This window comes from Harmonia axyridis, chromosome 1 (assembly GCF_914767665.1).
Source record: "Harmonia axyridis chromosome 1, icHarAxyr1.1, whole genome shotgun sequence".
Lineage (NCBI taxonomy): Eukaryota > Metazoa > Arthropoda > Insecta > Coleoptera > Coccinellidae > Harmonia > Harmonia axyridis.
The window spans coordinates 35540309-35565609 of record NC_059501.1 but is presented as its reverse complement, the minus strand read 5'-3'; the positions used below and the strand labels follow the sequence as shown (position 1 = coordinate 35565609).

The window sequence follows — 25301 nt, the reverse complement described above, 5'->3', positions numbered from 1 at the left end:
AGCCCTTTCTCCTTAGAGAACATAAGAGAAATTTGCGAAAAGAATAGAAAGTTCATGGTAGCAAAATGGCGAATGCGCAGGTACAAGATTTCCTCGGACATTTGAGGATTTTTTATTTTAGCTCTTTTATTATGCCTTTTCAAGTTCAAATTGGCATTAATTATAATCAAAATGGCATAAATTAAGATCAACTTGGCAACTCCAATTTCAAAATGGCATTAATCAAAAGCAAAATGTCAATAATCAAAATCATATTGGCACTAGTCGATTTCAAATTGACAATAAACAAAATCAATTTGACAGTTGTCAATTCCAAATTGATATTACATAAAATGCAATTCTTGAAATCAATCAAATCTTGAAATTGGAAATTCCGAAAAAAAACATGTCTTGCAAAATTCTCCTATGCAGCTGATGTAAATAATAAAAGCTCTTCATCAATTGGAAACATTTACTAATTTTTAATAATTAATTGAAGAAATTAGTATATTATTCAACGAGCGGTAATGTAGGTCATAACTCACGCAGATGATGTTTGCAGCACGAGCCGCAGGCGAGTGCTGTAATTCATCAAGTGAGTTATGACCATTACCGCAAGTTGAATACTATACTTTATCTACGACTATATCACTAAATGCTAAGAAAAAAATACAGACTTAGAATAAAGACAGAAGGAACGGGAAATAAACATAATGTGCTCGATCCCGTACAAGAGAGATGGAAACTTAGTGCCACCAATCACAATCGAACTAGCTTCGGCTAGCTCGAATCCAGTACAGAGTACAGACATAGAAATTTATTGATAAACCTTAATAAATGCCTATAAAAATGCATTAAAATATACCAAAAAATATTCCCTGTAAACGATGACTTAATGATCTTACTGCTACACCAATCTTGAAAATATTTTCAAACTCCTTTATATTTTTTCGAGCAATTAATTCTGTATGGTAACATTAGCTGTTTGTCTTTTGGAAATGTATACCTTTATAATATTTCATCTTCACTATCTGAATTAATCGTTTTCAGCAAAACATTCACAATAATTAGATATCAACTTAATTTGAAAACGTCAAAAGTGACATTTCCTCGGACATTCCTCCCCTCAATAACAATAATGGAATGTTCCCTTTCGGCCAATCGAATAGAAGCAGAGAAGTATAGAAGCACAGATTCATATTTTCCGATTTATAATAGTGAGTTATTATAAATCACGCTGTTGTTAATAGATACTATTATAATTGCTCAAAAGCAGTTGAATAATGAGTATATAATTCAATAGGATTAGATAAAATATTTTGCATATTCAATGCAACAGGAATAAATAGAAACAGATATTTGGCACTACTTCCACGAACGACGTTGTTTTGGCATTTACAAGATTGCGCCGGTTATCATTTTCATTATAACTCACAAATGTGTCCCTTAACATTTGCTGCAACATTCTTCAGAATCTTTTCATTTTTCCCGTAGTGGTGATTTAAAACGAAATTTGATAGAAATCGCAATTGTTGGAATGGATGTTTGATATGGAAATGTGTATGTCCATAACAATTATAGTTAACTTATGAACTTATTTTGCTGCCTAGGCTGGAAAGTCGTTATTTTGCTGCCAGTAATACTTTGCTGATTGATATGTGTCTGCAAAATTGATATTTACTGTCAATCGGAGAAAATATAATAGGTAAACTTTCATTTTAAGTAGAGAATGCCTTTGTAAACTGTTATGCCTTCGAATTCCACAAAGTAGCTTTATGCATTAATCGATATTAAGAGATAATTATGTTCGACTTCTAGTATTGAAATATTTTTCAATCCATTTAGTGATAAACAGAAATCTTTGAGTTTTACGTCTTAGTATATACGTAGAAACTGTATCATTTGACCTGTAACCTCGATTTCATGAAGATTGAGACTTGAGAAGTTGCCGACACTTTAATCTGTGTGCATTAGAAAAACATATGAAGATTTCTGATTTCTTATAGACAAAAACAATGATTCATTATTCCCACGTCCTATAATGAGAGAAAGCTAAAATAAGTATTGATACTTATATCCAGGAGCGTACCCAGGATCAAAATAAGGGGAGGGGACAAAACATGGTCGTTCAGTTTGTGGCATTATATAAAATAACAATAAATTACCCCAATTCCATAATTTTCAATAGTGTGAGCATTTTTTCATGATAAAATATTCATTTCAAAAATTTTAATCGAAATTGATTCCTCGCTTATCACTTGGTGAAACATAATTTCAATATTAATAAAAGAAATTTTTATTAATATTGAAAAATTTTAATGACAAAATTTAATAACGATTAATTTTTTTTGGTTCAGGGGGGGCAACTAATTATTATATAATTCAAAAATTTCTGAAGTAAAACAAAGTCAAAAATACTGGGAAATCGGCTGTTTTTAAATGATTCAAATTCAGTTACACTCAGACGTAAAGGCGATAATTAAGTTGAAATCTCTTCAAGACTGGCAACCCAAATTGAATAGCAGCAATAACAAGGTACATACAATTCAACCTGAAATTGCTCCCTCGATTAAAATCATTCTCAATAGAAACGACCAAATTGTTATGAGGAGATTAAGAATATCACATACCAAGCTGACACACAGCTACTTGATGTCATCAAATGTACTCCTATGTGCGATCACTGTTCTGACACCTTTTTAAGTGTAGAACACCTTCTATTTCGATGTCCACATTATGGTGAACTCCGTCGTCGAATAGGACTAAAAGATAATCTGAGAGAAAATCTCACCTCGATAACTCAAATCGAAGCATCAATTCAATTTCTGAAAGATTGTCAACTTTATAATCGAATTTGATTGTTTTCATTTTAGTTAAATGTTTCCTTTTTTGTGAATTTTTTTATGTACTGTATTATTTGTTATGCCTAGAGGATAAGTACATTGTACCTTGTGTCAATGGCCTAGCTGCTGAGACACGTTAATTCAAATAAAAAAAAATCAAATTATTTTTGAATAATAATTATCATTATTACATTTGTAGCTATTATTTCTAATTTGAACATCCTATAACTTGGGAACTAGCTCTCGCCAGAGTCTTCTGATCAGTTTTTTTTATCAAGGGCATAATACATAAAGGTCTACAAAAAACAATACTACATTTGAAATTAAACGTTAACCATTTTTCATACGTGGTGCCTGATCCTTTTCAATAAAAATCCTACCATTTTTTCGATTATTTTCGATAGGTAATCTCACATCTTAATGAAATAATTTTAAAAAATCACATATTCGATCTCCATCTTGTAAGGACGCTGAATTTTCAATAACCCTTAAACTCGAATGAAAAAAAATGTTATTTGGATTTTCTGTATAATGCAAAAATTAATACATATTAAGTTTGAATTTTGCCACCATTGAAGGAATTTTAGGTACATTTGATCTACTTGATGTACAGATAATACTTTTGAATTCGAGTTTCTTCTTGGGTGGCAATTTCACTCTCCAATACAAATTATAAAGAATTCATGAAGTATTTTTGTTGTTCCGATTGAATTTTTATCAACAACGAATGATTATTTACAAATAGTTGGGTTCATAGCGGTCTTGAATTTTCCAGGAAGACTAAGAGATTGGTCTGCGATCGATTACGATTAACAGTTGAAAGTTCAGTGAAGTGACTTGGTGTCTGTGCATGATTCTGCCGAGGTTCAGACTCTGGGCTAATTGAAACTGGTGTTCAAGTGGCTCTTTTAGTATTTTTGATCATAATATGTACTTTCTTGTGGTGAGTTTCAGAAATAAATTAAAAACTGATAGTTACTTATAATTCACATACGCGACAATCACTGCATTTCATTTTTACAACTTGTTTTTATTCCATTGCTGAATTGATCTCTAATTGTGGTTGAAGGTTTGAAATAGTTTTTTTTTTTGAGAGATATTTATAACGATAATTTGAGTTCAGAATCCTTTCTCAATGTTCGTAATAATAATTCCAATGTCACTAGCAGTATCAATTATTTCGTTATAGAAAAAGTCGATCATGATTTCACGATAACATTAATTTTAATTTTGTTTGCTTAGATTTTTTATTTTGATTTGATGTTGTTTTACTCACTAGCAGTATCAATTATTTCGGATCACTGTTACGTTTATCAAGGGTAGGTATTTGGTGAAAATATGTGGAAAATTGTACAGTATTAGATATATTTATTTTTATGGAAATAAATATTGAATCGTAAACACAATCAAGCAGACTTCTTCTACTAGATTGTGAGGTAGTGATTCATACGATATTTATTGAAAAAATTTCATCAATATGAATTTTAATGAAGGCTCTAGAATTTTCATCAGTGCTTTTCTCATTAATTTTGTATTGATATTTATTATGAATATGATTTCTTTGATACGTTATACGAATAATACGATATTCAACTACAGTAAAAAAAAAATCAAAAAAAAAAAAGAAATTAGCAGTTAGAAACTTTTAGGTGCTCGTCAATTCATGCGCCAATTCGGCTCTTGGAGACCTCATAAGTCATAATTGTTTGTAGTATGTGATATCTAAGGGCGCAAATGGCTTATGAATGGATGTGCTCAAAAGCTCCTAACTTCCTATTTCAGAGAATAATTTTGGTGAAAACCGCAACCTCATAAATTCAACTGTTTTCAAGCTGTAAGAGAAAATTTGGATTATGACGCAAAATGGATAGTTCTCATAACCTCTTTATTACTGGTGCAACATGAAACAAAAACATTCTACAGGCACTTTTTCGGTAGAATCCATTAGTGTGATTTTTTTTATTGCAATTAGTTTAGAAGATATAATACAAACTTCTGTTTTTTCTCAATGTAAACCATAAAAATTTCTGTAGCGAATACAATCGCTTTTTTCCTTTTCATGAATATACAGGGTGTTTCAAGTTCGACGGCCTATTAGACGTTTCTGGAGAACAATGCCGATTTGAATCTGAAAATTCGGAATATGACATTGTTCATGATGTCCTATTCAGTTAAAATATTTTCAAAGTTCCGGATATGCAAGAATAAAAAAAAATGTTTTAAAAAAAAACTTTTTTTTTCATTTCATGTCTTAGATATTATCAAATCTTTAATTCTAAATAACTCTTCGCTAAAGTTATTGCGTTATTCCTTATATTTTTCAAAATATCAAGAAAAAACCGTAAAAAAGAGTGAATTTCCTTAGTCACAATTACGTGAATTATTTTTACTGTGAATATCCTATGCGTATACTCAATTCATTTTCTCAAACTAGAATGATGTAGGAAATTCGTGCATATCTTGAACTTGAGAAATATCATCACAGGATGTTTCAAATATTGTGCCAAAAATTGTGAACAAAATTTGATCATAACTTTCGATTTTCAAATTAGAACCCTATTTTTTTGTGATTTCGTTGGATTCTACGGTAAAAAATAAGGGTAGTGTCCAAACATGATTATTATTATTATTATTATTATTCGAGATTTTATGAATTTATGTTATACGTAGAGTCAATTTCATTCGATCCCTTTCCAGACCGACTTGCAATAATACTCTATGACCATCGAAATTTAAAAATCTGATTACTTAACATGTGACAGGTGTTTTCATTATCAAAGCTACACTAATTTGATTTCACGAATTGAATTTCCAATATTCAATTGACAAAATTCTGGATATACTTTTCTCTAATTATATGGCAAATCAGTTCATTCCTGTCACAAGTTGTGGAACAAAATAGACAGAATGAAAAAAAAAATTTTTTTTTAAATAAATTTCTTTTAATTCTTGTATAACCGGAAGTGCTGGAACTTCGAAAATATTTCAGCTGAATAGGGCATCATGAACAATATCATATTCCGAATTTTCAGATTGCAAATCGGCCCCGTTCTCCAGAAACATCTGATAGGCCGTCGAACTTGAAACACCCTGTATAACATGATATATAGATTTCTTATCAAACTGAAAAATCATCAAAAGTTTGAGTTTGGCTTTGAAAATCAAAGAGGTGTCTATCTTTGATAATCTATGAACTTCAGATAATTCAAATATTGGGTGCCATCAAGGTCTCCAGAATTAAAATCGTTAGATTTTTTCAACATTTCAAAATTTTCAAATTGATAAATGTTGTTCTTTAAATGTGACCAAAGGAAATCCAGAGTCTTTGTTGACCATCAAATATTGTAATTAACTGAAGTTCACAAATTATTAAAAATAGACACCTATTTTTTCCAATATTCTTTTTTGAGTTTACATGGTTTCGATAACGCAATCAACATGAAATTATGCACCGGGCTTTAAAATATAATTCTACAACCAATTGCAAATTTTTATCCGGAACCAAAAATTTCGAACGCCATATTTACGACTACCCTTATGGGATTTTGACCATTAGCGAACTCAACCGAGACATTCAAATCTACCCTGAAATTTTCAAGTTTTTAGGGATCCTTCCGCTCAGAAGTGATTGGGTTTACGTTTGACCAGGCGAACATCATTGATTGAAACCTAAGAATTAGTCCGTATTTTTGAAAGTGAGGCGAACTCGAAAAAATTGACATACATTTACCAAACACTCCATATAGAATATTCATTGCATTAGTTTCTGATTTCTTTTGAAATAATATTAGATTGGCTATCATCTCAACAGTGATTAATAGAATACGCAACAAAAATTATCGAATATTATTATTTCTAATTATAGCTTTCAAACATAATCGCATTATTTGATCACGAAATTTGAGAAAGAAAGATAGGATCAACATTCAATTAAATAAAAATTTTGAATTCGAAAAATTAATTCAGATATACCGACCGCATGATATCCCTATAGAAGTGACCTAAAAATTTTCAACTGCAATAATTCAAAATAATGAGTGTGTACTTCGTTATCTACATAAGTTATACTATAATATTGGATCTATTGCATCATTAATTTCGTAGATAAGATCAATTTGAGTTGAAAATCAAAATGAGGTCCGTCACTGAGTAGTGAGTATTATTATTTAAAAATGATTTCATTTTGTGGACGCGTGGTATACATTTTGTATTATCTAATTTACATGCGGAAAACAATATAATAGAAAATTTGCAAGATTTATACAAAATATATGAACAATGCAGAATACAACCTACTAAAGGAATAAATAAATATATAAATAACTGTATTTAAGGCAATTGACCCTCAGCCTACTAAAGGAATATTTTTTCTCTAATTCTGTGGTTATTCCGTTCATTCTTCCACATCTTGTAAAACAAAATTGTGTGAGAATATATCAGAAACGCACAGTTTTCATGGTTATATTTTATTATTATATGTTGGTACTCCGAACTTTCCGCCACGGCTTTATCTGTCAATTCATCAATTTGCCTCAAAGATATCAGTTCTGCCAACCAACATTTTTCAATGCAAATATCACTAAATGATATTTATGGAAATATTTCATAAATTTCAATGAAAATGCAATGAATTAGAGAAAATAATGTATAATACTCGTACAGAAGGCTCATTCTACCACTCGTTCATTCAAAAACTCTCTCGTTTTTGAATTTAGAACTCGTGGAAGAATATCAATGCCTTCTGCACTTGTATTATAAATAACTATTCTCTAATTCTGTTGTTATTCCGTTCATTCTTCCACATCTTGTAGAACAAAATCGTGCGAGAATATATCAGAAACGCACAGTTTTCATGGTTATATTTTATTATTATATGTTGGTACTCCGAACTTTCCGCCACGGCTTTATCTGTTGATTCATCAATTTGCCTCAAAGATATCAGTTCTGCCAACCAACATTTTTCAATGCAAATATCACTAAATGATATTTATGGAAATATTTCATAAATTTCAATAAAAATGCAATGAACTCGTTCATTCAAAAACTCTCTCTAACTTGTATTATACATAACTATTCTTTAATTTATTTGTTTGAAATGAGGAAAGCACTCAATTGAAGTAAGGAGCTTCTGTGATTTCAGTTAAATGTTTATTTATTAATATATAAATAATTGAAAACTGAAATTGACTTGTCCAAGTGTTTTCGATACAATTTTTGTCGTTTAAAAAAAATCTACATTAGAGATTAGTAGCTGGAGTGGCTGGAAATGAAGCTAGAGTAGCTGGTTCCATAACAGAGGAATACGGTATTGTTCAATAAGATTTTTGGTCAGTTTGTTCGTTCACAAGAGAAATACATCTTATATAAGTTAATAAATAAATAATAAATAAATAATTATTTATTATTATTATTTAATAATTATTTATTATTATGATGATCCCTAACAAGGATGAAACCGGTATATCGCTACTCTCCTTCGATGGCGTGCATTCTCCTTAGGTAACTTTCGATTTGATTCCTACGTAATAACGTGGAAATCTTCTGTTTGACAATGGTTATGTGGGTGGCATTTTGCCGAAACATTAACCAGATAAGTAATATCATAAGATATTTATATACTTGTAAATCAAACTTCTTTTTCTTCATTGATATAAGTTATACTGTCAACAAACAAAACTGTCGCATTTAGAGTGAAGTTAATCCTCAAGTGTATGTCGAAACACCGTTACATCCAGAAAAACTTACTGTTTGGTGCGCTTTATGGGCTGGTGGAATCATTGGTTCGTACTTCTTCAAAAACGATGATGGCCAGAACGTTACAGTCAATGATGATCGGTATAGAGCCATGATTACTAACTTTTTCATTCCTGAATTGAACAACCATGATGTCCAGGAGCTGTGGTTCCAACAAGACGGCGCAACATGTCACACAGCTCGTGCCACAATCGATTTATTGAAAGACACGTTTGGTGACCGCCTAATTTCACGTTTTGGACCTGTGAATTGGCCTCCAAGATCTTGTGATTTAACACCGCTAGACTACTTTCTGTGGGGCTATGTAAAGTCATTGGTCTATGCGGATAAGCCACAAACCCTTGACCATTTGGAAGACAACATTCACCGTGTTATTGCCGATATACGGCCATAAATGTTGGAAAAGGTCATCGAAAATTGGACGTCCAGATTGGACTACATCCGAGCCAGACGTGGCGGTCATATGCCAGAAATCATATTTAAAATGTAATGCCACAAGATTATCTTTCGGATAAATAAAATTCATGTCAATCGAATAATCCATCCTTGTTTTATTGCAATTTAAAGTTCTATAGCTCTAAAAAAAAACACCCTTTATCTCATTCTGTCCTCATGGTCGAAAATTTGTAGGTACACGAATCATAAAAATCATGCAGTGGGAACCATTCCAGATCGTTACCACTGTCACTCTCGCAATATTGCGTTTTGCCTTTTCCTAATCTTGATCTTTTTCTTTACCTTTTCCCTTGTCTTTACCATTTACTTTTCTTGTATCTTTATTTTCTCCTATTCCAGTCCTTCTAATGTCTTCATCTGTTTTGTAATCTGTTTTACTTGTTCTTCAGCCAATACATTTTTTCTGGCGTGTCTGATGTTAAAATAGTCGTATTTCAGAAACGTCGTTTTCGAGAAGTCATAAAGGAAATACAATTTCTCTTGCCACATTTTAACAGGTTTTCCCTCGTTGAAAACAGCAGTGGAGGCTTGACGTAACAATGTCTCGGAGGTCTTATCTTTCTTTGTCTTACGCATCCTTAAAATAAAAGAAAAATGTGTAATGAGAATTTAAGCCTTTTTTCTGAATTTTGACGCGTTTTTTTCTGAAGAAATGACAATATCCTAATTTTCAAATATTTTAACATGTCGAGAATAAAAAATTTATATATATTCATACTCTTTATTATACTTTTCAGGTTTTCTTCATGCTGTTCTCACCCTCACTTGAAGCTAGCATAGTGATAACAGTACCACCCAATATTCACGTTTCTACTATAAAAAATCCTTTTCCATACTTTCAAGAGAATCATCCATCAATGATGAATGACGGCGAAGTGGAGCAGTTGATCCAAAAATGGTTGGAAAAAAGGACTGTAGCAAAAATTCATCAACAGCAAATGCTAAATCGTGCAGATGTGAAACAGTTAAAACCTATTATCAAAAGTGATCGGATGAAGAAAATTGTTTCTGTTTGTACTAATGCGTTCGCCAATACAAAAGACAACCCGGTGGCACGTGTCTTCTCATGTGTTTTACAAGGATTCGAAAAATCCTAAAAACAGTTGTGTTCCAGATTCCTTAGGCTGGAATTCAAAAATTTTGAGGATCATTAGTTCTGAATAAGAATTTGAAAACGTTAATTCAGATTCTGAAATGGAGTGATGTAACTGGTGCATAATTTTCAAAAATATTTTTATTGTACATACAAGAGTACATCTATAATTCCACATCTAGAAAAGACATGAGGGTCATTTTATATTTGATGCTAGAGGGTGGATAAATTGAAAACAATCTGCTTTTTGAATAATCTGAAGTCTGTTTATGAAACAGACTTTTGGAGAGCTTCAGCTTTCGCAGTGGGGTTATTCATAAATTGGTTTTGGAAATAATGATCAACTTTAATTTTTTCATTTTCATTTCAAAGGATTGTTAATTCATCAATGATGAATGTACTCTCTGATATGTATCACACCATCATAACCTTAGTTAAATCAAAAAAACGCTCATGAATAAGGAAAGTATGACCCTTTTAACCAATATTTGTCAGACATGGAGTGAAATTTGTCAGAAGTACGAATATAAAGGTGGGTGGTAGAGAGAAATTGAGTCTACCTTCATCCGAGAATATTGCTGCTTCTATAATGAAAAGTAGCCAATTTTAAAGATGAGTCTGATTTTGGAATTGATGAGCAGCTTTAAGACAAATAACATCATTATCTACCTTTGTACATGAAATTATTTGAGAATACAGTCTCTTCCCATAAGAATAAAATTATGGACTTCAATATTTCTTTGGAAATATAATATTGAGAAATATCGAGATATTGAAAATATTATATGAAATTAATTTTTTTGATATAAAGTTCCGATGTTATTTTTATAACTATTAAGAGATCTTTGCCTTTCTGATTAACCCTTTTGAGAAATAATTAATTCCAGCATTTTTTGCTAGTTCACTGAATATTTTTTTAGGCGAATGTTAGTTCGAATATTGTTCATTATTATAGCGCAGATTCATAAGATTTCGCAAGAAATGTAGGCCAATAAATCAACTATATTTTAGTATTCTATTTTATATTATTTATTTGATTTTAAATTATTTATTTCTGTGATAAACCATTGTAGCATTTTTATATGAAAAGAATTGAATAAACACGTGAAAGTTTAATATTTCCATATAACCCACATTTATTTTACTACGACAGTACCAAATCATAAAAATAACTCATGGGAAAAGAGTTTTACTTTCAAAAAATGAAGGAAGCACTGACGTAAAGGACTTTTTGGTCTTTCAGAAAAAAAGTAATATATTTGAATAAAAGCAGCAATTATCATATCGAGGTAAAGATAAAAGTAATGTTTCCTTGAGCAGGAACTATCTTTTATTAGAAGAGGAAACTTTTTGGACATATATCTTTTGCTGTGACGATATTTTGAAGAGTCATATTCATACAATTTCGATTTTTGATTGAGCCAAATAGTCAGCTAAGTCAGATTTAGAACTATTTGGAGTAAAACAACAATGAATCAGGTAAATTAATCACAAGTCGAATACTTCAAAAAAAATATATACTTATATCGGTCCAAATGCACGAGTCAACCAAATTCAGCTTTCAAATAGAGTCAACACAAGATGTTAGCGTAAGAGAGCAATTTGCTGTCATTTTACGATAGGTTTTGTTTTTTTTCGAGGCATCGACTACCATGGCCATTAGCCTGAAATATCTCATATTTTACATCGCCTTTCATTCAAAACTTGTAAAAAAACAGAGAGAGACAGTGAGAACATGTAAACAAAAAAGCAATCACAAAATAGATATATAAATAGTGACATAAAATGATTCGTACATCTCGTTTGGAAAGCTTACGAATAGATATATAAGGAAAAAGTATATGAAACACTACTGGTATCAAAGAAAATTTATATGTAAGAAGGCTATTTAGAATAATGAGTTGTTTGTGAAAATGTAAATTATGAATTAAAAATTATGAAAATCAACTATTTGGGAATTCATTTCTAGGAAATGATGTCCTTATAGCGTCTACCTCGCGTTCACGACACTCATTCAATCTAACACTAAAATTCTTCATGATGACTTGGCAAGTATGGCATTTCATGACTTTTGTTTCAATTGGGCTAGGGAAGTTGGTTTGCTAACTTAAACTTCAGATTCAAAGAATCCCACAGCCAAAAATTCATAGGCGTCAAATTCAGACTGCGAGGGACCAATGAATATCACCTCTCCTGGAGATTGATTTGCCTGTAAAAGTTTGGCAGAGACACATTATATACCTGTGTGAAGTTTTTTTATCCTGCTGAAACCATGTTATTTCGTTATAGCCAAACATGTTCTGTAGTTCAGGCAACAAAAACTCATTTAATATACTAACATAACAATCTGAATTCAAAGTAGGTATACGCCCCTTTCATCTTCAAAAAAGTAATGGACGATAATTCCTCATGATGACATTGCAGCCTAGATCTTTGGCAAATAAAAGGATTTCTGATGCTTGCATTTCGGATTGGCTGCACTCCAGAAGCGACAGTTCTGGTTATTTACGTGGTAAAAATGAGCACAGGTTCTTCACTCCGACCTGGACACCATCAACGTGACCCGAGCACAACGTCAAGGCCAAAACCATTGTTTTTGCAACAATGATACGGACATAAAAGTCCAATCCGGTGTAGCCCTCCCCAGCACCAGGCAAGAAGGACGGAGAAAAGGTTTCTGTCATCAGCGAACCTAAGGCTCCCAAAAAACAAAGGATCCCTCCAATTACCTGGGAGAAAGAAGGATTCCAAATCCTAGACAATAGACCAAAACAATGGCGAATCAAAGAATTCGCATTCACGTGAAAACTATAGACCATTATAGAAAACTGAAAAGATAGATTTATGCCACGAGCGCCGCTTTCTATGAACACAATTTAGAAGGAATAGACCACTGAAGGTATAGTCATCAGAGGTCTACCAACAATCCTCAAGGAAGATTAAATCCGAGAGGAGCTGGGAGATCTGGGCTTCGAGGTCAACCAAGTATCCCGAATGCACAGTACCCTAACAACCACCATGAAGGAGAAAATCTACAAGCATACGCGTTGGTGTGGACTAGTTGAGAATTTGCGATGGTTGAAAAACCACACAAATCCACCGAAGGGTAGCAGTGCCATATATTCCACCACGCACAAGAAAACTGTCGAGTTGATCCAAGATGCGTCAGTGTCAATTGAGGAGTCAAGCACTTAACAATAAAGTGCAAAAAAGCGCCAACTTCGCCAACAAAGTGATCAAACTGTAATTTTCTACACCCAGCCACCTAAAGATGTCCCAAATTTCTGAAAGCGGGAAACATGAACGTTCCCAGAACAACGTCTCAAATCCAAGAAGGCCAAAGAGAACTAAAGCCCTCGTCTTAAAATGCTTTCAAGTAAAAAAAGACCAACAGTGAAAATGAGCCTTTATGCATATTGGATGTTGTATGAAACCAGTGCAAAAGAGGAATGTATAATTGATTGGAAGAAGTGCAGCGAATCCATCGAAAGCAAGTTCCAACAGTCTACAAGAAAAGACTGCACCGAAAACCTCGAAACAGCAGTATCAGATTTCGAAGAAACCGTACGCACATTCGTGAGAGAAGCGACCAGGACAAGCGAAGAACAGCCGTTCCAACACAGACGGACGCTACCCTACCGTATCGTCAAGCTGATCAAAGAGAAAAATTGTGCAAGAGAAATAGCACACATACGAAGATCTGGCCGATAAAACTCTACTTCTACCAATCAACTCCAATGGGAAGTGAGAAAGGCTTTCAGAGAGTTCAGAAATGAACAATGACAGCAAAACTACTCACAAACTATCACTGACGACCGAGAACAATTTGATCTGGAACATGGCAGAAGTTCTGAAATCAGCCCCTACCTTCCCCAATCCGCGGATCAGCCGACAGAATGTTTTATACATGAAGACAAATCAGAAGTATTCACTGACAACCTTCAACTCCAATGCAGACCGAACATAGCCGAAGCAGACCGAAACCACAAGGATAAAGTAAAAAAATACGTGAAGATTATCTCACATACGTGATGATTTTCATCCCGCAGCAAGGAAAGGACAAGAAATTTCCTCAAAACCACCACCCGATCAGCCTCCTTGGCAAAGATGCAGAAAGGATTATGAACTCCTACTTGGTCGACATCATCCGGCCCTCCCTTCTAGACGAACAGTTTGGATTCCATTCCAAACATTCCATTCAGCTTCTCAGAGTCGAGGAATATGCGGTTTCGAATGATAGCAGGTAACTGGGGCAATTTTTCTCGATATTTCAACGTCTTCCAATTTGTCAATTCATCCGTTTTTTCCTTCAATTCCTTTGTATAATTTTCTTTTTTTTGCCAAAACAGTAGCACAGAACAGCTATGTACTATTCGTTTACTTCAAATAAATTTGAGCAATCTGTAAGACCTGTGTTCATTAGTCACTTTTGACTGAAAAAATTTAAAATCCGTCCGCTCTCGCATAGATAGTATTGCGGAAAGCTCTCTGATAAAACTTTAATCTCTATGTATTTCATTACACACAGATTTCATTGGATTCCGAGGTTAGATGCGAAACAAAGCGGGCGAAAAAATTTCCCTAAGTGTTTTACAACTAAATCCTCAGTGCTATCGTTGGTGGTGAGTGAAAACTAATATTTGATTGACTATATTTGAATAAATATATTGAATTTTTCTTATATTGACGGAAAAAAAAAGAGAGACATAATATCATAAAAAATGAGTATACAAGATCCGGGGATATTTCCCCGGATAATGAGATCAGTTACCCCTAAAACAGCCATAACAATTAATAACTTGAAAGACGAGAATAAATTCTCATTTGCAGACTTAACATTATTGAACAATGAAATTCAAATTTTAAAAAAACAAGCCACAGAAGAAGGAGATCACGAAATGCTATCACAAATTCAATCTCTTAGTCAAAACATAATAGCAACAAAAAGTGCGAATAAACAATCCTTTACATATGCGGTGTCCGATAAGGGACCTTATACAGTATTCATACAAAGTAAATCAAGCAATATTGGAAACCTCGATCCATTATCGTTGGGAAAGATGTTTTTCGATAACGATGATTTCAATTTTAATATAAAGAACATAGCTAGGAAGGGAAGAAATCGAATTGGTGTAGACTTTGCTAACTCACGCGAGGCAAATTTATTTGTGGAAAAAAATAATTTCGTAGATTACGATGTTTTCATACCTTCATATTTGTTAACAAGTATGGGGGTCATCTCAGATATCGGATTAAGCATCTCCGAGGAAGACATTATGAAATACGCAGATTCAACATCTGAAATCATAAAGGTACGACGCTTAAAAAGACGACAAACAATAAACGGTAAAACGACTTACGTAGACGCGAAGTCATGTGTGATTACATTCCGCGGAAAAAATTTACCAAATAACATCAAACTATTTCACAACATAATATATGTAGACCAATATATAAGCCCGGTAATTCAATGCTATAATTGTTTGCGATATGGACACACAGCAAAACAGTGTAGGGGTAAAAAAAGGTGTAGAAATTGTGGTTCACAGCACGAAGAGACAGAATGCGAAGCAAAAAAACCAATTTGTATTTACTGTAGTCAAAACCATTCTGCAGTAGATAGAATTTGTCCGGAATTCGATAGACAAAAAAGAATAAAAGAGGCGATGGCAGTTCATAAATACACTTACTTTGAAGCCAATATTATTTTGAAAAACAATAGTAGAAATTTATACGCGAATGACAAAGAATTTCCAAATCTAACAAAAAATAACAGAACTGATGAAAATATTTTACGAACACCAGCTACCATTAACAATCAATCGTACGCTCAGAAAGTTAAAGAAAGACAAACACAAACCGTCAACAACACACGTAGAGTCAGCACACCCATTCAAAGAAAAAGACCACCCCCACAAATACCGGGATATAATCATGAAGAACATAAAAAATGTTTAATAGATTCACAATGTAATGATAATATCCCCTACGATTGGGAAGAACTTAAAAATAATTCTAGAAAAGAAAATTTCGATATAATCGAGAACGACTCAAACAACTCACAACCAAAAAAATCAGCGCAAGTAGATTATCTTCTCCCCCATTATTTTAAAAATTCACCTAATAGTAACAATAGAAAAATTCAACTACATCAAGATTATAAAATAATACAAGCTACAGCAATCGTTCATCAGACAACAGACGAATTTAAAAATGACGAAGAAGACGATATGGAAATCAATTTAGATAACTAAAATAATAAAAAAAATCTAATGACAAACAAAATAAAAATTATACAATGGAATATTAGATCTATAAATTCGAATTATGAAAATATGATTAACATTGCAGAGAGCTTTAATCCAGATATAATTCTACTATCTGAAACCTTTCTTAAACCAATTCAAAAATTAACATTAAAACACTACAAAACGGTAAGGCAAGACAGAGATGACGGTAAAGGAGGTTTAGCAGCTTTAATAAGAAATACAATTGATTTTCAGAATTTTGAAATTAAAAATGACATATTACCAGAAAGAACTCAAGGAATGATCATTAAGATAACGAACCTCACCATAATACATATCTATAACCCACCCGATCTAAAACTTAATAATCATAAATTATCATCCTTTTTAAACCAAATTAACGGGGCTTTTATATTAACCGGAGATCTTAATTCACAAAGCCCGATGTGGGGCTCTGGTATAATAAATTATAACGGGAAAATCATGGAGAAAATATTAGAAGAAAATAACACGATTCTATTAAACGATGGAACTCCAACTAGATTCACAAAAGAGAAACAGAGATAAAAAGTTCACGCCAATTCGAAAATGTTTTTTGTTTGACTCTGAATTTGACAAATACAGTGTATCAACGATGATGCGATTGCGTTCCAATCATTGCCTGTCTCCGGAACATTTATTTAAAATAAAAGTATACGATAGTCCTAATTGTCAGTGTGCAGAATACGGAGATATAGTACATATACTGTTTAATTGTCAGCTGAACAGGGTAAACTGTGATATATTATACTATAAATTAACACAATTGGGAATGGAATGCCCAATTAGTGTGAACGATGTCGTTTTTAGCCAGTCGATTAAGATTATAGAGTGTTTAACTAGTTTTTTAAAAAAGCTTCAGGGTTGAAATTGTAGTCAATCGAATGTAAGTTTATGTGTAACTAACATTATGTATGTGATGTTCTAGCCCTGTGTACGTCAAATATCCTTTCCATCCTTGGGAACAAGGGGAGAAATAGTAATATAGTGACTGGGTACATGACCTCCGGTCGAGCCCAAATTGCCCTTCCAATAAGGGTAACCTTGAAAGAAGAAGAAGAAGAAGAAGATTTCATTGCTGAGTTTGACACAAAATATAACCTCAATTCTAACAGCTAACAGCTGTTTTGCTTTGAAGTTTATATAAGTCAGATAAAAGCATATTGTATATAAAAATGTGATCTAATATTACTATTGTTGATGGCTTTGTATAGGTTCTTTTTACCCAGAATTCGTAATCAAATCTGCTGCTCACTATTTCATTTTCAATGTAATTTCAAATATTTATCATCTACAGAAAACTCGGCCACAGTCCACCTACAGGATGTCATTGATAATTTCACTATTCAGCTTATACAAAAGAAAATATGGGACATGAAAAGTAAAAAATTGCAACACATGAAATTATCTCTGAAAAATAAACATTTCGTTACGATTTTAGACATGAAAAATTCGAATATAGAACAACTGGACGAATTTTTTAATTGTGCTCTTGTTGAATGTAATGATACCGGTGTTGTTGCACTGATGAGAGAATGTTTGAAGTTGCAAATGTCTCCTTCTTCAGATTACATTGTACAAGTAATGAGTATTTGTGCACAAAATGGAGAAGTTGAATTGATAGATGGCCTAAAAATATTGTGTAAACAAAAAGATATTAATTTACCAACGAACTTCAGTTTTGAAATTTATAATGCTCATGCTGTTTGGATCAAAGGACATGTTATGAAAGCTTTAAATTTATTTGAGGAATTGTATATAACAAATCCTTTCCTTAGAAGGCATATAAGAATAATCCTCAAGCAACTTATTTCTGTTGAAGTTAAAAAGAGTAGTGAGGCAGTTCTTATAAATATGTTGAAAGTTGCTAAGAATATCAAAGAAAGTCACAACGATTATTCATTTTTGACATATATTTGGGAATCTTGTTTTTTGAGTGAACTTTTTTCTGACCAACAATTAGCTATTGCCCTTTTGTATGAAGACCAAAAATTAGTTGAAGTTTTGACAATTCGATTACCAATCATATTATATAAGACTCTGAAAATTCATAGAACAGAATCTATTTATAAATTACTAGAATATTTTCATGTTATGAATATGGAAGAAGAATGTACTATTGTGGCTATGGCTTTCTTAGATTACTATTGTGAGTATTAAAATTTTATTGTAAAAATTTTTTAACTTTACAACTACCTGCTAATATATGAGAAGATTCTTAATTTTTCTTTATATTTCATTTTCAATTTTTCATGTGAATTCTAATATAGAAATTTAGAAGCCTTTCTAAGAAATTATAATTTATTATTATATATTTTTATTACAGTTCTCCAAGTCAACGTTGTGAACTATTCAGAAGTTATAAAATGGTGCAAAAACTGTAATATCGTTTTGCCAGCTATCTATAATGAGAAATATCTAGACCTTTTATTGAATGTAGAGAGTTCCAGTACTCCTCAAAATAAGCCTAAAGTGGAAAAATACAATACAGGAAGAGAATTAAGCTTTTAATAATAGTATTCTATTCTAGTTTTTATGAATTGAAATCAATAAATTATATTCACTGAAATGAGTTTGAAAAACAACCACATGTCACTATTTGATAATAACATAGAAAAGTATTACCGAAGTTATGGTACCAATTTTTCATTAATATGCATGTAGTCTTGTTATCAACCTATTCATGTGTTCATGTACTTTCACCCTTTTGATTTTATAGCTGGGAATGTTCCAGTTTTGTTTTGTATTATAAATAATGATTGTCAATGAAAATGGTTCTCGTTTTGTTTGTGGAGTTAAACTAACATCAGTTACGAAGGAAATCGTACAGATGGAATTTGATGCTACAGTCATTAATCGCTATATAAACATTATAACTTTTTTTAGAACAAACTTTCGGTTATCTGAATTCCTGGAAAGAGAATATTGTTAATTTTCTGCAAATTATGAGGACAAAATATTCACTAATAAATTTCATAAGACTTCTTTTGCCCACAGCCGTACCATTAATTTTTCTTTTCTTCACAGATGTAGTTACATGATCATTATTTGGTCGTTGTGGCTCGGTAAGCCTTCCCGGAACTGCGACCATGTAGATCTTTTGTTCTCTACCCTACTCATTCATGGAAACCCAAGGTGGTCGTCAATGACGTTAATAAAACTGACAACCTCCTTAGGGACCTTGGCCGTTACCTCTCGGGTATCCAGGACCGGCTTCCCCATATGAATGTTTCTTAGGCCAGCCAGGTCTAGACTTTTGCATACCATGTGTTCGGCTGTTTCTGATTCTGATCCACATACCCTGCAAATCTCGTCTGCTGACTTTCTAATACGGTACAAATGATGTTTGTTCCGACAGTTTCCCGTCAGCAGTCCCACCATCACCCGAAGCTCTGCTCGTGGCAGCTTCAAGAACTTTCTGGCGTAGGTAGGTGAAATCATCACGAATTTCTTGGCCTGAGTAAGTCCAGGAGTATTAGTCCAATGGGTTATCCTGTTACTCAACTCCCATTGCTGAACCGCAACCTTATATTGGTCTTTTCCTAGCCCACAGAAAGACTCGGGTCACCAATAAATTTCAAAGGACTTCTTTTGCCCACAGCAGTATCTTTAATTTTTCTTTTCTTCACAGATGTAGTTAATAAAATTAAAAAACGTAGCAGTTTTGACATTATTTTTATGATAATTCTAAATTGGAAAGAGTTGTCAATATCATTTCATTGAAAACTTACATATAGTTATCAGAATCAATGGATTTTCCTTGCAATCCCCAAATTAGTCTATATTATCATTCGATACATATAGGTTGGTTATAATATTTTTGTTTATTTTAATAGTTTTTTTCTCTGAACTAACCTTGCATATTTTGTAGTATAATGTTTACTGAGAGCTCCTGGCCATAGACAAACTAAAAAAATAGATGAGCCACTCGTATATTCCGCGCCATCTGTCGGAGGAGGACACTAATACACGAAAAAATTATTTTCAATTTGATAGTTAGATGTCGTTGCATTCATGGAGATCACTCGTGAATAATGGCTCCCATACACGTTACGGTCTATTGGGAGGAAAGTCTCCAGGTTTATATGCAGCTTGTGTGGGGAGATGTATGAAAATAGTAAGTATAATCATAGTATAAGGAAATACTTACTACTATACTTTCCTTATACTATGGTATAATGTATAATCATTATTATCAAAAAACCTTTGAAATGTCAACTGACACAAGGAGTTGTTTGACACGTTCTTTTTGAAATATAATAAATTTCGATATGCCTGCAAGAGTGAAGACGTGCTGTGTTATTGGATGTGAAAATCGAGATGCAAGAAGGTAATTATAAAATATGAATTCAAAACCCAATTGAAAACTTTTTAACGTCAACACAAGATTTGCAGTACCTATAAAAAGAATATATTTATTTTATTTTCGTAGATATGCCATCACTACCGATGAGAATATTCGAAAAGTGTGGCTTGAGCGCATCGGCAATAGGAAACTTTTGGAATTGGAGAAATATCAAATTAAGCATGTTAGAAATATGCCAGTGCCATTTTCATAGTGATTGTTTGGAAAGCAATGGAAAGCTGAAAAAAGGTTTTTTGCCCTCAATTGATTTGCCAGGTAATTAACTGAAGGAGCTTTATACCGCGTAGTAGGTATAAATACTCATATTTTGTATTATTGAATTCATTATTTTTAGTTTTTGAGAATGTTTTCAATGCAATTATTAGTTTATTGATTAGATATTTATGAAATAAATCTGTATTTTCAATTGGTGATATTTCAGTTAATAAATTTTTATTCTATCCAGAATTTGATTATTGATCCTCATTTCTCGATTCCAAAAGAAAATCAGATGAAAGTTCGTTGCAGGTATTATTTTCATGAAAATAAATTTCCTCACTCATCGATAACTTGCACGAATCCATTTCTGATTTCCTTTTGGAATTTGAATTTCAAAAAACTTTTTGCCTCTTGTATATGGGTGTACCTACCTATTCAAAAGGTGCACTACAGAATTCTGTTTGAAGCAGCTTTACGATACAGATTCCTTTTTCAATTGAGCTTTTTTCACGAATTAGTAATGTTCTACAAAAACAGATGGCGTTGAAGCTTGTTCTACTAGTGTCTCATCTATTCTCCGTTTAGTTAGTCTATGCTCCTGGCTCTCATCTCATCCCTTTTTTTCCCAAGATCTAAAAGTAATGGGCAATATAAAATTATATCTTTGAATAATATCAATAATCGTCATCTAATGAATATTGGTACATTTTACCTATTGAAAAATAAGATTTCATATGAAATTGAAAAGATGCCAGAGAGGGGATAACAGAGGCTTCCCTATAGAAAATTCGTATAAATCAGCCAAAGCAAGGCGGTAAAATTTTATTTTACCGGGGCGCTAAAATGTCTGGCGACGGCCCTGGGTGTGATTGTTACGAAAATTGACAGATCACGGAGTTTGAATCATACGTTTTTAATTTTGAAATCATTTATAACTTTGTTATGTGAAACTATCAATTGAGTTGTTTAAATTATGTAGAACAATTTCTGCAGACATTGCCAGTTGTACGCTATGTAGAGTGTTGATATATTGCTATTCATAGACCTTATATCAATAGGTCTATGAAGCAATTGCGGTTTGTTAAAGATAAGTCTACGATTGAGCGTGTTGTTTTTTTTTTTTTCATTTTTATTAGTTGAATTTTGATAATGCCTCCTTGTTTCTGATCGTTTTCGATAGAGTTACAGGAGGTAATCGACGGGATACGACCAACAGACAAAATAGTGATCATGGGCGATCTCAATGCGAGAGTCAGAAACGAAGCACTCACAGGCATAACACAAAGATTCAATGAGGAAGAGGTAAATGAGAATGGAGAACTTCTGAAGAGTTTATGCGCTGCCAACACACTAAGAATAAATAACACCTTCTTTGAACATGACATGAAATACAAGTACACATGGCAAAACACACGAGGTCAACAATCTGTCATAGACTACTTCATAACAAATAGAGCAATCACACCGCAGATGATACTGGACATCAGAACACTGAATGCAGCCAATGAAGGAAGTGACCACAAGCTAGTGCTATGTAAACTCCGACTGCCCCTTCCAAGTAAGCCAAAACCCAAGCCTCAATATGTTCATAAATTCAATATAGAATCACTTGGAGATCAAAGCACACAACAACTATACTGCAAGCGACTAACAGAAAAGATCGAACAGAACCCAATTATTGAAATGAACCATACATATAGATCACCAATGGGAAACTTTGAAGGATAATATCCTTAGCGCAGCTCGGGAGTCCATAGGAGAACGGAAAGTGGATATCAATCGAGAGAATAAAACTCCATGGTTCACACCGGAAATAAAAGAGTTAGCAAACCAGAAGAAAAATGCATACATGAATTATATCCGTGACAGAAACCGTGAAAACTGGACTCTGTATACCCAAGTGCGAAATCATGTGAATGCAAAAATAAGAAACATCAAGGAAGATTATTGGGAAGGATTCACGAAGGGAATGGAAAGGGACTTGTACGGAAGCCAGAGAAAGATTTGGGGAATGTTGAGGAGAAACAAACAGGAGATAAAGGACACTGTTGAAACAAACAAAATATCGATGACGGAATGGGAAGAATACTTCAGAACAGCCTATAGTGGAGACGAGAATCTCCTTCAAGCAAAAGACAATGAGGAAACTGATGAGATCAACATCGAAACAGAGGCCATCGAAAATATCTTGAAGTCTCTGAAAAATCGAAAAAGTCCCGGTCCTGACGGAATAACTAACGAATTGCTAAAATCCGGAGGAGCAAAGCTGCTAAATGAAATAAAAAATCTTTTCGAACACATTCTGAAGCAGAGAAGAATCCCGAACGAATGGAAGAAGAGCACCACAATTCCCATTTTCAAGAAAGGGAGAAAAACATCACCAGAAAACTACCGCGGTATTACCCTACTTAATAGTGTGCTCAAAGCGTTCACCAAATTTATTTCAGAACAACTCTGCAAAACCGTACAACTGAGAGAGGAACAACAGGGATTTCGCAAAAACAGGTCGACCATTGACGCAATATTCATTATCAGACAAATAGCCGAGAAATCTAGAGAATTCAACAAGCCAGCTTATATGTGTTTTGTGGATATGACCAGGGCGTTCGAACGGGTTCGACTCTGTGATGTCGTCGATATACTAAGGGAGAAAGGAGTTAATCCCTTACTAATTGAAATTATCCTTGACATAAACCAAAACTGCACAACGAACATCAGAACAGGTGGACTTCTATCCAGTGATATAAAGATGAATAAAGGTGTAAGACAAGGTGACTCACTAAGCCCTCTCATATTTAATTTGATTATGGACAAAATAACAGAAAAACTGCCAAGAACAGCGGGATACAAGATGGGGAATATGTATTTTCATGTTGTCTCCTACGCCGATGACGCCGTATTGATTTCTGACTCAGAAGACGATCTACAGAGAATACTTCACGCTTTCAACCAGGAAGCCAAATCATTGAATATGCTCATAAACACAACCAAAACAAAGTGTATGGTAACATCTAAAGAACCCATAAGATGTAAACTGGAGATTGATGGAAAGATGGTGGAACAGGTGAGAGAGTTCACATACTTAGGAGCAGACATCACTAGCGACGGAGATCTAAAGCGGGAAGTAAGAAATCAGACAATGAAAGCGTCGAGGATATCAGGTTGTCTTCAGGATATTGTATGGCGCAATAAATATCTCAACATAAACAGCAAAGTTAGAATATATAAGACCCATCATTACTTATGCTGCGGAGACAAGACCAGATACGGCAAGGACAACACAGATGATTAGTACGACAGAGATGAGTATAATAAGGAGAATACATGGAAAGACTTTACTGGACAGGGTGAGAAACGAGGAACTGAGAGAACGAAGCGGGATTCAAGACGTCGGAAAGTTTGTGAGGCAGAGGAGAAAATACTGGAATACGCACATAGAGAGAATGTCGGACAACAGACTGGTGAAAGGAGCAAGGCAGAACAAACCCACGGGGAAGAGAACCCAGGGAAGACCACCGAAACGTTGGAAAGAATGCTGGACGTCTACGTCTACGTCCTACCTATATGAACTACCAGCTCATATAAGCAAGAAGAGAGGGACTGTGATTAGACATAGATAGATAATCATAGATATCTCCTTGAGTCAAGGTCTACACGCCTCTGTGACGAAGAGGATGCGGCTAGTATGGGACCACTTCGGAAGTGCTATTTATCTCCTCGGCAAGACCAACACTATGGGTTCAGCGGGGGGGTAAAGAAGAGTGGAATTTGGCGGGGAAATGAGTGTATTGGTTTGGATGGCTACATTTAGCTAAATTGGATATTCTTGGAAATATATAATCTCCTCTTACGAAACGTTGGCATTACCCGGACCTTTTTTTTTTAAAGCCAAGACGGGAAAATATATGTAAAATTGGTTAATTTTAGGTTAAATTTTGAGATCAACCTTGGATTTATAAACTTGACGTTGCTGTTGCTACTCGAAGCTTTCCGTCTTTGTGACTGGCCCTACGTAGCACAAAATATAACTCTCTTGGTCGACTAGTGAACGGCAACGTCAAGTTTGATGATTAACAAAAATGGACCAACATCACCAATCAGAGATGGAAAGATAGAAACTCCGTAGGACAAAATATGGAAATACAAAAATTCAACCAGTACCTTACATGTTACTATATTAGCATCCTAAATGAAAGCTGGTGTGATGCAGACGGTTGTTGGTTAGACATTTTCTGAGATCATTTGTAGAACGCTGAGATAAAGGAATTCTGAAATTTACGATTCTATGAAAGTTTTCAATAATCAGAATAATGTGAAAGATGTAT

The 25301-nt window shown here is 33.6% G+C and overlaps 1 protein-coding gene and 1 long non-coding RNA gene across 3 annotated transcripts; both read left to right on the top strand.

Moving 5' to 3' along the window:
* The first annotated feature begins 3450 nt into the window (after positions 1-3450).
* LOC123680953 lies at positions 3451-11241 on the top strand. Its single transcript, XR_006747577.1, has 2 exons — positions 3451-3765; positions 9770-11241. It is a non-coding gene; the product is annotated as an uncharacterized LOC123680953 (long non-coding RNA).
* A 3418-nt stretch (positions 11242-14659) lies between these two features.
* Positions 14660-19198, top strand: LOC123680933. 2 transcript variants are annotated; one of them, XM_045619059.1, is made up of 3 exons: positions 14660-14747; positions 17341-18561; positions 18739-19198. In XM_045619059.1, exons 2-3 carry the CDS (start codon positions 17613-17615, stop codon positions 18921-18923), a joined length of 1134 nt encoding a protein of 377 aa, XP_045475015.1. In that variant the 5' UTR covers positions 14660-14747; positions 17341-17612; the 3' UTR covers positions 18924-19198. The 2 variants fall into 2 exon arrangements, with proteins under 2 accessions (XP_045475015.1, XP_045475022.1); XM_045619066.1 differs by lacking the exon at positions 14660-14747 and having other exon boundaries at positions 16932-17793; positions 17854-18561.
* The last annotated feature ends 6103 nt before the right edge of the window (positions 19199-25301 follow it).

Bases quoted from the DNA above. Each gene is read 5' to 3' on its own strand.
- LOC123680933 (XM_045619059.1), top strand. From the start codon at position 17,613: ATGGCTTTGTATAGGTTCTTTTTACCCAGAATTCGTAATCAAATCTGC. The intron at 18,562-18,738 runs GTGAGTATTAAA...TTTTTATTACAG, and splicing joins GGCTTTCTTAGATTACTATT to TTCTCCAAGTCAACGTTGTG.